The sequence below is a fragment of the Pygocentrus nattereri genome, chromosome 11, assembly GCF_015220715.1.
Source record: "Pygocentrus nattereri isolate fPygNat1 chromosome 11, fPygNat1.pri, whole genome shotgun sequence".
Lineage (NCBI taxonomy): Eukaryota > Metazoa > Chordata > Actinopteri > Characiformes > Serrasalmidae > Pygocentrus > Pygocentrus nattereri.
In genome coordinates, this window is record NC_051221.1 from 28,510,996 (window position 1) to 28,522,521 (window position 11,526).

General features: G+C 39.3%; 2 protein-coding genes across 3 annotated transcripts in view; both read left to right on the forward strand.

Annotated features, from left to right (window-relative positions):
- Positions 1-1,358: 1,358 nt before the first annotated feature.
- Positions 1,359-3,424, forward strand: urahb (urate (5-hydroxyiso-) hydrolase b). 2 transcript variants are annotated; one of them, XM_017699304.1, is made up of 4 exons: positions 1,359-1,449; positions 1,830-1,970; positions 2,835-2,970; positions 3,078-3,424. In XM_017699304.1, the coding sequence occupies exons 2-4, from the start codon at positions 1,837-1,839 to the stop codon at positions 3,165-3,167; spliced, it is 360 nt and encodes a 119-aa protein (XP_017554793.1). In that variant the 5' UTR covers positions 1,359-1,449; positions 1,830-1,836; the 3' UTR covers positions 3,168-3,424. The 2 variants fall into 2 exon arrangements, with proteins under 2 accessions (XP_017554793.1, XP_017554794.1); XM_017699305.1 differs by having other exon boundaries at positions 1,889-1,970.
- A 4,107-nt stretch (positions 3,425-7,531) lies between these two features.
- The window catches only part of tdrd12 (tudor domain containing 12), a 15,764-nt gene continuing 11,769 nt past the window's right edge, over positions 7,532-11,526 (forward strand). Inside the window, 7 exon segments of the mRNA XM_037542977.1 lie at positions 7,532-7,610; positions 8,606-8,652; positions 9,028-9,192; positions 9,327-9,463; positions 9,800-9,919; positions 10,111-10,166; positions 10,272-10,357. Of these exon segments, the coding sequence (XP_037398874.1) occupies positions 8,614-8,652; positions 9,028-9,192; positions 9,327-9,463; positions 9,800-9,919; positions 10,111-10,166; positions 10,272-10,357 (603 nt within the window). The 5' untranslated portion in view covers positions 7,532-7,610; positions 8,606-8,613.

Sequence of the window (11,526 nt, forward strand, 5' to 3'; positions counted from 1 at the left end):
TCACAACACAAATATAGCTAAGTTATGTATGTATATATATATATATAGAAATATATGCAATATAGAAATTGCATGTGAGAAACCTGCTAGTGTGATATTATGACTGTCATTGTGAAATTTGCTGACATGTCATTATTTTGATTGTTACATCTTACATTTTTGTTTTTTTCCTTTTCACTGTGTTTTGTTCTTGTTTCCTGTGCTTGTATATTTCAAACCTAAATGTAAACTATGATGATAAATAAAAGCACTTTCACTTGTATTACACATGGATCTTGTGTGAGTGGGATAACCTGCACCAACTCTAGGTTTGCAAGTTTAAAAATGTTTTCTGCATAATTCTATGATTGAGATGTAAAAGAAGTCATTCCGAGGGGTTTGATGTGAAATGATTCATTGTAGAGAAACTTTCTAACTTGCATTACTGTACAATGGTTGTGATATGTACCAGGGGTCACAATGTGTCCAACACAAAAATTTCTATTTCATTTTTTTATTCAAAACCTCAAGTGAACCTACAAGTGTGTTCTGATATTTATATGTGTTGATGATAGTAAAATAGTGGTAAACCTGGAAGAATATCTTTTTTTCTTTATTTACCCTCCATTTAGCCTCACAATGCCATATATGTACCCCCTTTGCCATGAATGGCTTTTAAAATATGTTTTAGGCCAAATACTTTCATACAACGTCTCAAACATCAAGTAACATATTCATAACAAGATAATGTCATATCTATCGGTAAGGGAGCTTTTAGAGGCATTGAACTCTCTAGACGTCAGGTTCCTATCACCACCAGTGAGAACAATCCTGAGTCTTTCTCTAGTGTGGAGCATTTCACAACAAACCACTCAATCACTTTGTTTACATTTTAACCATTTAACTATGCATCTACTCCAGAACTATGTTTAATCCCTGTCCAGGTTAAGCAGAGTGTTTGTAATACATTACAAGACATATTGTAACCACAGCATTTACTATGATATACTGTACAATATAAAATCATACTACTATATTTTGTTAGTATGATGCAGTCCTAACACATACGCTACTATGCTCAGAAAGACATGGGGAACAATTTACATCAATATCAACCCTGTGTGACCCCAGAGTAAGCTCTTGCTGTGCGTGTGTTTTTGACCCTTCAACAACGTCACGTGCAGTCAAAGTACAAGGTGCACAAGTGTATTTGAGTTGTGCTAAACAGGTTAAACTGTTACAAGTGATTTTAAACCAAATCAGAAGTCACTTTTTGGTGACACTTTGTGGTGAAATGTGGAGTCAAGCCTCTGTGTTTAAAGATTAAACCATGGGGTTGATGTTATTGATTAACTCATCATACTGCCTTGCTACAATATCAGGCAGGACAATTCAGTCTGGATCTTCCTCATTTCACAGTGAGCAGACAACATCAGCTTTGACAACACAGAGTATATCCTCACAGAGAAGGTATTACAATTTTCATTTTACTCTTATTCTTGATTCCATTTATAGTTTAGTCTACTTATAGGCCAGGTACAGAAAACTGGGTATACGTAGTTGTTGTTTCAGGCTAATAGTTTTGTATACGCTACTCTATGTTTAGAGGATCAGCACCGTGGACAGTACTGTTAAGAAAAAACAAAAACTAAGAAAGAAAAAACAAAAACACTTGTAGCTACATGTAATTGTTTGATATGCTACCAACATCTTTTAAAAATGATGCACAGGGCTTTGAAACTAAAACTGGTGCTGTTATTAAAGTAAATACAGCTAATAAAACAGAAATTATGTTTACTGTGCTACCAAGCTTTAATGAATAGTTATTATCTGAATCTATCTCTAAACAGATCTGGTATGACATCTAAGACATTCAGTCCTCTCACTACCCATGTGCTAAATACTGCAGATGGGGTTCCTGGAGCCCACATGGCTCTCAGTCTGCACCGCCTGGACCCCCACATGGTCCTCTGGAACCTCTTAACTATAGGGTACATGCCTATCTGTTGTTGTTGTTGTTGTTATACTGCTACTGCCTAGTATACCTTCCATAGTAATTTGTGCATGTCTACCCTGTATGTCCAAAGGTTTGTTAACATCTGCTCCTTCTTCATTTCTTCTGAAATCAATAGAATTGATAGTTTGGTATTAAGGAGTTTGTCCCCCTTGTTACTTGTGCAGTAACAGCTTCTGCTGTACTGTGAAGGCTTTACTATATGTTGGAACATATCTGTAAGGATTGGATTGCATTCAGCCAAAAGGATATTAGTGAGGTCAGGTACTGATGTTGGATCATTAGATCTGAATCTCAAATTCCACTTCAACAGGGCAGTCAGGGGCTGGAGGTTAAGGAACTGGCCCTGTGACTGGAAGGTTGCTGGTTCAATCCCCAGTGCCAACAGTCCATGACTGAGGTGTCCTTGAGCAAGACACCTAACCCCCAATTGCTCCTCGGGCACCATGGATAGGGCTGCCCACCGACCTGGGCAAGTATGCTCACTGCCCCCTAGTGTGTGTGTATTCACTAATGTATATGTGGTGTTTCACTTCATGGATGGGTTAAATGTGGAGGTGGAATTTCCCTGTTTGTGGGATTAAAAAAGTATCACTTAACGCATTCCAAAAATAGTTTTTAACCTCTCTATTCTAAACTTGGCATTAGGGATGGTAACCTTAGGCAAATGTGTGTCCACTCCTGGGTTCACCACAACTGATTTCACAAAACAAATCATATAATTTACAAATTAGAAGGTGTCTGGATAGTTTCTGGATTGTATGTGTGGGCATTGGCTAAAAACAAATAAACAAATAAATAAGGTAGTAGAAGCACAGTGACTTTATGGATTTCCTTCCAGAACCACAGATAAGGATGGCCGCTGTTCGGAGCTAATCACCAGAGAAGCTTTCACTGCAGGCATGTATAAAATACGCTTTGAGACTGGCCAGTACTGGGAAACTTTGGGCCAGACCTGTTTTTACCCATATGTTGAGGTGAGTGAAGGATTATCGAAATAGAACAACTGGATGCTACAGCATGTCAATAATGTGATATGATGCTATACTGTGGTGGCCTGCTGAAAATGTTTATATTCCCTTAGATTGTCTTCACCATAATAGACCAGGATCAGACGTTTCACCTGCCTCTACTCCTCAGCAGATTCTCCTACAGCACCTACAGGGGCAGTTAGTGAAGTACAGGCACCTACACTTGATACAGATGTTCAGCAATAATCTGATCTCCAGTGATGCATTTGTGTTTCAGTTAGAAGGATCTTCCTGACGTTTGTGTTACTGGAAAGACTGATAGATTTGCAACACATTGTTCTTCATGACCCATGTTAGTGATGTCTAAAAACAGTATGTGACAGTTGGGAGACTGATCTTTTGTAATGGTTATTTATCCTGAAGTGCTGACAAAAGAAAAAAAATAAATACATAAAACAACTCCTTCATGTACTTATATATACTGACGCTCCAAAGCTATTCATCTAGCAGATACCAGCTAATTTAATATACATACTGAGAAATTGAAATTAATAAATGGATACATTAATAGATTAAACAAAATAAACACAAAGAAAGTTACAAAAAATGAACATCCTCTTAAGTGTAAAACATCATTCATTTCTAGGTAGAAGTCAAACAACAGTTCCAAAAATCCATTTCTAAAGCTAGGAGGATTATTTATTGCATTGCATCACAAGTAATACTTAGGATGCACAGCAGGGGTCATCAAATCTAGTCCTGGCAGGCTCATATGTTCATTTCCAGGTTTAGTGGGAGGGTTTAATTAGGGAAATTACCAAACTGTGCTAGACACAGGGCCTCCGGGAAAGGAGCTGAACAGCCCTGGTGAAGAGAAAACAGAAGCACATAACAGTATAATAATATTGAGTACCTAATAAGAACTACGCATATCTCCCATTTCAGACATGTTCAGTCCTTGGAGTATTCCCACACAAGCCCTGAACTGCCAATTCAAGATTTTTGAAATCTTGTAGACGGAAATTCTTCCTTTCTCAGAGGGAATAATGAGGTGGAAGTCTGTAATTCCATTTCATGGTGAGACAAGGGAAAAAGTTGACTAATAAATCAATCAATTAGTCGAGCACAATGTCTGAAGCACACATTTTCTGCTAAAGACAAAGCCCAAAATGCTTTGTTTGGAAACAATACATGAAATGAAACCAATTCTACTGCAAGCTATATAAAATCTCACTAAACTACAGGCTCATAAACCAGACCTAGCAGGTTTCCACAACAGGTGTTCCAACAGTTTGTTCTACCAATCAAGCTGCCCTACCAAGCTTGCGCATATCATTAGTATGGCGTAGTAATTTAGTGTTCTGAATGTTTTATTGTATATTGTGTCAATTCAGTAAAGGCTCAGCTAAATATTACTACGTACGTGTGAGGTGATTTAGGCCATCAAAATATCCAAATTATCCTTTTAATGCTGAGCACTTTTTGATAGGGTGTTTTAGGCTATCAATAGAATACAGTAGATGCTTCTATTGTGAATGCACAGCAAAAAATCCTACCTGCAGTTTTAATTTTGGTCAGATTTTTGATAAGGTGGGATGAGCGGGGGATGTGGGATAGCAACATCAGCTCCATCATTAAGAAAGCCCAGCAGAGGATGTACTTCCTGCGTCAGCTGAGGAAGTTCAACCTGCCCCAGGAGCTGATGGTGCAGTTCTACACAGCCATCATAGAGTCTGTCATCACCACATCCATCACAGTGTGGGGCAGTTCAGCTACCAAGCATGACCTAAACAGACTGCAGTGCATCATCAGATCTGCAGAGAGGACAACTGGGGTTAAGTTGCCTACACTGCTGGAGCTGCATGCCTCTAGAACCAGGAAACATGCAGAGAAGATCTCCATAGACTCCTCTCACTCTGGACACCACCTGTTCCAGCTCCTTCCCTCAGGCCGTCGCTTCAGCCAGACGAGGATCAGGACATCCAGGCTACAAAGGAGCTTCTTCCCACAAGCCATCACTCTCAAGTTCAACTCCATCCTCTGCCGTCTCAAACCAGTGTTTATTCTAGCATCTTACTCACCTGCCATATTACCCCACTTATCTGACTGTCACCTCACTGATCCCTTTCTCTGCCACTATACAGCCTTTAACTGCTGCTGCACTCAGCACTTTAACTTTAGACTCTTTGCACATTGTAAGGTTTACTGGTTTATAGGTATGACTGTGTGTGTGTGTGTCTGAGTGAGTGATGGTAGGAATGCATGTTTTATTTTGTTATATTTATTTTATTTCCTACATGTGAATGTCTGTCTGATACTGTGCACTGTGAGCTCCTGTAACCAAAACAGGCGTTCGTGTCACTTCGGCTCGCCACAGACAAGCGTGTCACTTTGTCTTTGTCATAGTCGCCAAGATCGAGGTGTGTTCAGGATGGCTGGAGGACCCAATGTTATTCCTCTGAATTGCAAGATTGTAAAATAGACTTAATAATAATATTCATGCAAGGTAATGCTACTGCACATCATTTAAGCTACACTAAACCAAGGGCTATGGCAGTGTTCTGGCGAGTTGCGCTACCTTATTGAAATGTTCTACTGTACAGGTATACCCATAAATAGAACCTCTAGCTAGGATATTTTAATAGGCTAAACCTCTTTCTTAAAAATACGACCCGTGTTAAAACTATGAGCCTGAATTTCGTGTCTCCTTTTGTCATCTTCTTGTTTGAATGTTCCCGTTCCACCTTAAATAGTGCAGCAGTTGTGATCAGCTAACAACATTAGCAAACGGGACAAAACTGACTTAGTTCTGTGAAACAGCGAAAATACGTTATTGTCACTCAGCTGTCAAACAGAAACGGAGAAACCTCCTCATATCACGCCTTTCACGAAGCTGAAGTCAGCAACCTTTTTACACCAGCTGCTTGTTCGAATTTTCCCCGTCCACCTTAAACTGCTGCACCATTAAGGTGAAACGGGAGAAGTTGAACAGGATCGAGGCTGCTGGGTGCCTTGAGAAAATGTCCTCAGAAAATTAAAATAGCATTAAAATAATAATTAGAATATTATGATAGCTTCTCGGGCGTTGATCAGAAATATTAAGCCAAGTGAATTAGGCTGAGTGCCATTAAGATGCAAATCAAGCGATGTACAGAACGGAAAGACCTATCGTGTTTCAGTGAGCTTTAGACGAAGAACGGTGAACAGGGAAACCTGTCTCGTTTGCTCTGACTTCTCATCTGTCCTCAGTCTGTACGTGGAAGAGCGCTACCAAATTGGCAGAGTGCTGGTTTGCAGTTTTTAGGAGACTGCCAGTCTAATGACGTCATGTCAGTGCATTACGCTGTAGCATTACGCTGTAGCATTACGCGGCTGTTGGAAGAAAACCCTGTATCTCCATTTTTGTCATTATTCAGTTTCTGACCTAATTTGAAAATGCCCGTTGTCCTTTATATTATGTGTAAATTTCCTGATGAATGGATCAAAAGAAATTGGCCAAAATGGCCTTCAAAATGTCTGGTTCCATTGACTTACATTAAAAGGAAAGTATGTTTTTCTCTCTCCTGTAAAGTTACCATTTTGGAGATACAAGGTTTTCTTCCGACAACAGCGATTAGCTTCTGTATCATTAGCTCAGGGGTGTCCAGTCTTATCTGCTAAGGTCCTTTGTGGCTGCAGATCTTCGCTCGAAGAAAGCTGGAGCACACCTGATTCCACTTGTCTAATCTGTTTTAGTCTTTACGCTGCTGATCATCTGCGCTGCTGCTTTGCTGGAATGAAAACCTGCAGCCATACCGGCTCTTTGTATACAATATTGGACAACCCTGTCTTACATGTAGCAATATTTATATTTCACCTCTTTAACGACCTCATGATTCAGAGGATCCAGTGATATTTGAGATAATAATCATATTCATAGTACAGAATCAACTTTGGAACGGTTTTGGTTAATATAAGATGTGACACAGGCAATTTTCACAAGCCTCATTCATTCTTGAAATTGCTTTCAGACCCGGCCTTCCTTATACGGGAACAAGAGCATGGCGAGGTCTACAGTGGTCTCTTTTAGTTGGCAGCTTCAAGTTCATTCAGCTTCGCTGTGGCGGTTTGTAACGAGATAATAAAGCCATAACAGATCCAGCAAAGGCACTAAAACGCGTTACGTCTCGCTTTAAAACGTGCAACCAGTGTATTTCAGCGTATTGCGTTGATTTTATATGATTTGTTACTGTAGTGACAACAAATGATGGATGAAAACGAAATGGCTGAAATTCCCCGCTGTTTCTAGCACCACGTCCCAAACAGCATACTAGCACACTAAGTTAGATGGCGTGTGAAAATAGTGCAGTTCCGTGAGAAGTGCACTCATTAGTGTAGTGGGTGAAGTACAGAAGTGTGTTCTTTGGGCAGCAGCTCTAATGGCCGATTGCATTTTCGTTCTGCGGCTCATTAAACATTTCCAAGCGACAGTTTAAGGTATTTGTGGGTTAAGGACGCATTTATCGAGGTTAGTTAGTTCGTTAGTTAGTGTTGGCTTCGTATTCGCCAACTTTTTTTGATATTCTACGTTTAAGTCACCTCAGAGTAACTGCAGCGCCATTTAAGGTGGAACGGAAATTTAAAACGAGAGGCTGGCGAATAAGAAGGTAAGTTATATTTGTAGGATCATATATATGTTTGTGCTTTTCATTTAAGAGGTTTGGCAGTTTTGGAAGCCACTTTTATGTTGTTTTTGGTTTGGGGGGGGTCCCGCGCACTGAAATGGTCTGATCTCAGAGGTGTTGCCGGTCCTAGCGATCCAATCCTCCACTCGAGCTAATCTTCTCCTCGTAGTGTTTTCTGGCGGCTGCTTCTAAGGCGTCTAACTACATATCTCATTATCTTCTCTTGGTCGTCCTGGTAGTTCTCTTGCTTGGTCTTGATCCACCTGCCGTGCTGTAAGTGAGCTGCGGCTGCGCTGACGAGAGAAGCGCCATCAGAGCGCGGAGTTACAGTTCGCCTAACAAGATGGCGGCGGGCTTCTCTTCATGACGCAGCTAATCAGTGCAGCGCAGGCTTTGAAACGCAGCCACTGTGAAAAGCTTGTTAGTCGTGCAGCCTCCAGAAATTAGTTAATATTTTCCCTGTGGCGCTGGTACATTTCCCACCGAAAGTCAAGGCAGCTGCTTTCTACAGTGATTGGTTTAGATTTTCTCATGATTGACGTTGTAAATGAATTGGAAGTGCTGATGGCTCTGCTAGCGGTTTGGGCCTCTGGGCAAACGCGCGTAAAACCGGCAGCTAGTATCTCACAGGCCTCCGCACTTTCAGCTCCACACTTTTAAGCTCGACCTGCTACACTGTGCTCTTCCTGTTTAACCAAAACATTACTTTTTTCGTTTTCCTTCCATTCACTTCTTTTTATGTGGGACCATCATTTTTTTAATATATGTGGATAAAATAGGAGATAGATCGAGGTAATGGTTTACCGGAAAAAAATAATAAAAAACTGCAAAAATCATAGAACTGTTACTAATTAGTAAGCCAGCATCTACAGTCATGGTTATGGTCTAGGTCAGTGGATCAGGACTGCGAACTGCTGGTCTAGATTATGCTTATGGTTTTATAATTTAAAACATTTTGATTCTGCTTTGCTTTTCAGATTTGGCAATGGATGTTGGAGGAATGTGGGAAATATCAATAATCAAGGTATGGTACAACACTAAGTGTAGAGGCAGTGTATGTTCAGAGTGAGTGAACAAGACAAGTGAGTGTTTAGTTTTTCCTGGTCTTTCATCAGGACCTCTCCACTTGACAATTTTGTGGGGTATTTTTTTATTATTATTTTTTTTTGCCTCGCACACCTAATTCAGTTCATTGAATGAAGAATAAAAAGCATCAGATCGTGCTCATGTCAAAATGCTGTTGAGAGAGTATTACCAGCTTGATATATTATGAAGTCTTTGAAGTGAGGTAAATCATATATTTTGCAATGTCCTGTTGATGGTCACTTCCCCAGGCTAATACAGATGATGCGTAATATTTGTATATATTGATTAAGTCGATGTTTCTCTCCTCTGTGAGGTTGAGGATCCAGGATGTCTGTGGGGAAGGATTGTGAAAGGTCCTGATGAGCAGGCTGAGAGCTTTCATCAATATGAAAACCTGCAAGCTAAAATGAATCTCTTCTATCATGAGGTCAATCAGGATGTACAGAAAATAAAGCCAGCTACACTGGAGAAAGGACAGGTATGGTGCACAAAATACAACACCTAAGGTTTGTTTAAATAAAAGGACACATTCACATTTGATATGCATTTAGCTTAACAATCAACTAAAAGCCAGCTGTTTTGTTTTTAACTAGAATTTTTCTGTTTTACCAGTTGATTGTGGTGTTCTGCCCAGCACTGAGAAGCTGGTGCAGGGCCACAGTGGAGTCTCTGTTTATGGGAACAGTGGACAGTCAGGTCATGTGCTTCTTAGTGGACCATGGAGAACGTGTTGTCATCAGTACTGATGAGTATGTATAGTTGATCTCTGCAAACATTTGATGGTTACTATTTGGCATTTCTTAGATTACATTTAAATATGAATCCATTTGAATACAAATGTTGCAGGCTTTAGTGATTCAGATTGCAGAAACATGTTAGTCCTCAAATAATTAAGGAAATGGAGACTTCTATTATTATTATTAAAATTACTAAAAGCAATGATTTATCTGGTATTACAATGGGATATAAAACGCAGTAGCATTGTATTAGCAGTAATTCATTTGAAACATTTTTGGGTCATGTTCGGTGGGATGTCTCCCTTTGTTTTGAGTAAAGGTTGTTAAAGACAGCCATGTTTTCTGCAGTGTGAGAGCTCCTCTTGAAAAGTTCCTGCAGCTGCCTTTCAGAGTGCGAAAGTTTGAGTTGGCAAGGATCCACCCTATGAGACTCAAAGTGTCCATTTCCAGTGAAACAGCGGAGCTAGTGTAAGACTTCTCATAGCACAAGCAACCAGAAAACTTTTTATAAGCTGTACAACTGTAAGCATTCCATGTTTAATGTCAGTTATGTGTGTAGGCTACAATTGAAGCTGAAATGTGATGTTGGTGAGTCAGTACTGGTCATTTAGTTGTTTGTGTTTTTTTTTTTTTTTTGCCCCCCCCCCCTTGCTTCACAGTCCATCATCTCACTGGGACATCTCTGCCACAAAATACCTGCACAATCTCCTACAGGGTACGAGCACCATTCTGTTATGTGTCTGTGAATTTTGACATTTGCAGGCTTTCTCTGTTCTTTATGCATATTGAGGTTTGAAATTTGGACATTTCTTGTTTTCAGTGTCTACTCTGGTTGAGGCAGTTCTTTGCAAAACAAATGCTGGTTGCACTGCTATTGAGCTGTACTTGACCATCAAAAATGTGAAGGTAATTTGACTTGGAGACTTCACTGGGCTTATGGACATTGATTATGGACAGGGTCACTGTTTGGGAAATTCAAAAATCTTTCATCTTTTATAGCATATTATTATAAGGTATTATGTTTAAGTATTATATATATAGTAAGTATTATTTGCTTTCCTAAAATGAAGTAAACATCTGTTATAATATTTTTTACTTTTTAGCCAATATATTGCTGTATTTGCATTTGTCTCTGGACTGCACAAATATCACATGCATGCTCACAAGCCTCGAAAACTGAATAATGACTTGAACAGATCATACCTAATTTTGTTAGTGAAATCTATTGAGTATGGAGTCCATTTGGCTAAATTAAGTGAGGCTACTTCAAATAAGTATTGTTCTGCTTGTTTTCGTAGTTTTGACATTGATCTCAGAGTGTCATTTTCCACGTATTTTAACCCAAAACGTTTTTACCTTCAGGAGTGAAATAAAAACACTACCGCCTGACAAACGATCACCTTTTTTACGTCTCTAAGCCTAATATCTAATTTTCTAGTTAATCTTTCACAAATTTTCTGCCACTTTACTACACATTTGTTTAGAGGGGTTCTATTTGAGTTTTTCCTTCATTTGATTATTAGGGAAGTGCTTAGAGGAAGTGCTTTGCTAAAATAGAGACAACTGACAGTGTGAGGGCTGAGAGGTCAATTGCTAACATGCTTACTTGATCAACTGTATAACTATATCAGCTGTGTAGTTAAGAGAACATCCTCTGGGTATATCACTATATTTCTCCCTGGTGACAATGTTATTAGTGTGGCCCATCATTTTGCTTCTCCGGGGGCCAAAGGACTTTTTAATCATTAATTGATATTGTAGCATCAATAGCCTAATAGCCTGTACTAATTAGTTTTATCTCGCGTCATGTTTAAATGTTCACCACAAATATTTACAAGGTTACTTCCAACAGAATTAATGAACATAGCATTTTTTATAAGCTTGCTTTGCTAGTGTTTGTAAGCTTATGTTTAAATGCTGAAGTTTGTAAGCCTACGTAAATAAAAATTCAGCCTTGAGGCTCTCAAGGATACCTTAAGTAAAGGGGGGTATGTTACCTTGCCTAGTAAATCCGTTCAGAGTATTTGTTTATTTTAATGAAGTTTTGTAATAAAAAAAGAACAATAAATGGGTTT

What these genes read in the sequence shown, in the direction of transcription:
- urahb (XM_017699304.1), top strand. Translation starts at nt 1,837, where the DNA reads ATGACATCTAAGACATTCAGTCCTCTCACTACCCATGTGCTAAATACT. An exon ending in TGGAACCTCTTAACTATAGG is followed by an intron (nt 1,971 to 2,834) that starts GTACATGCCTAT and finishes ATTTCCTTCCAG; the next exon opens with AACCACAGATAAGGATGGCC. An exon ending in GTTTTTACCCATATGTTGAG is followed by an intron (nt 2,971 to 3,077) that starts GTGAGTGAAGGA and finishes ATATTCCCTTAG; the next exon opens with ATTGTCTTCACCATAATAGA.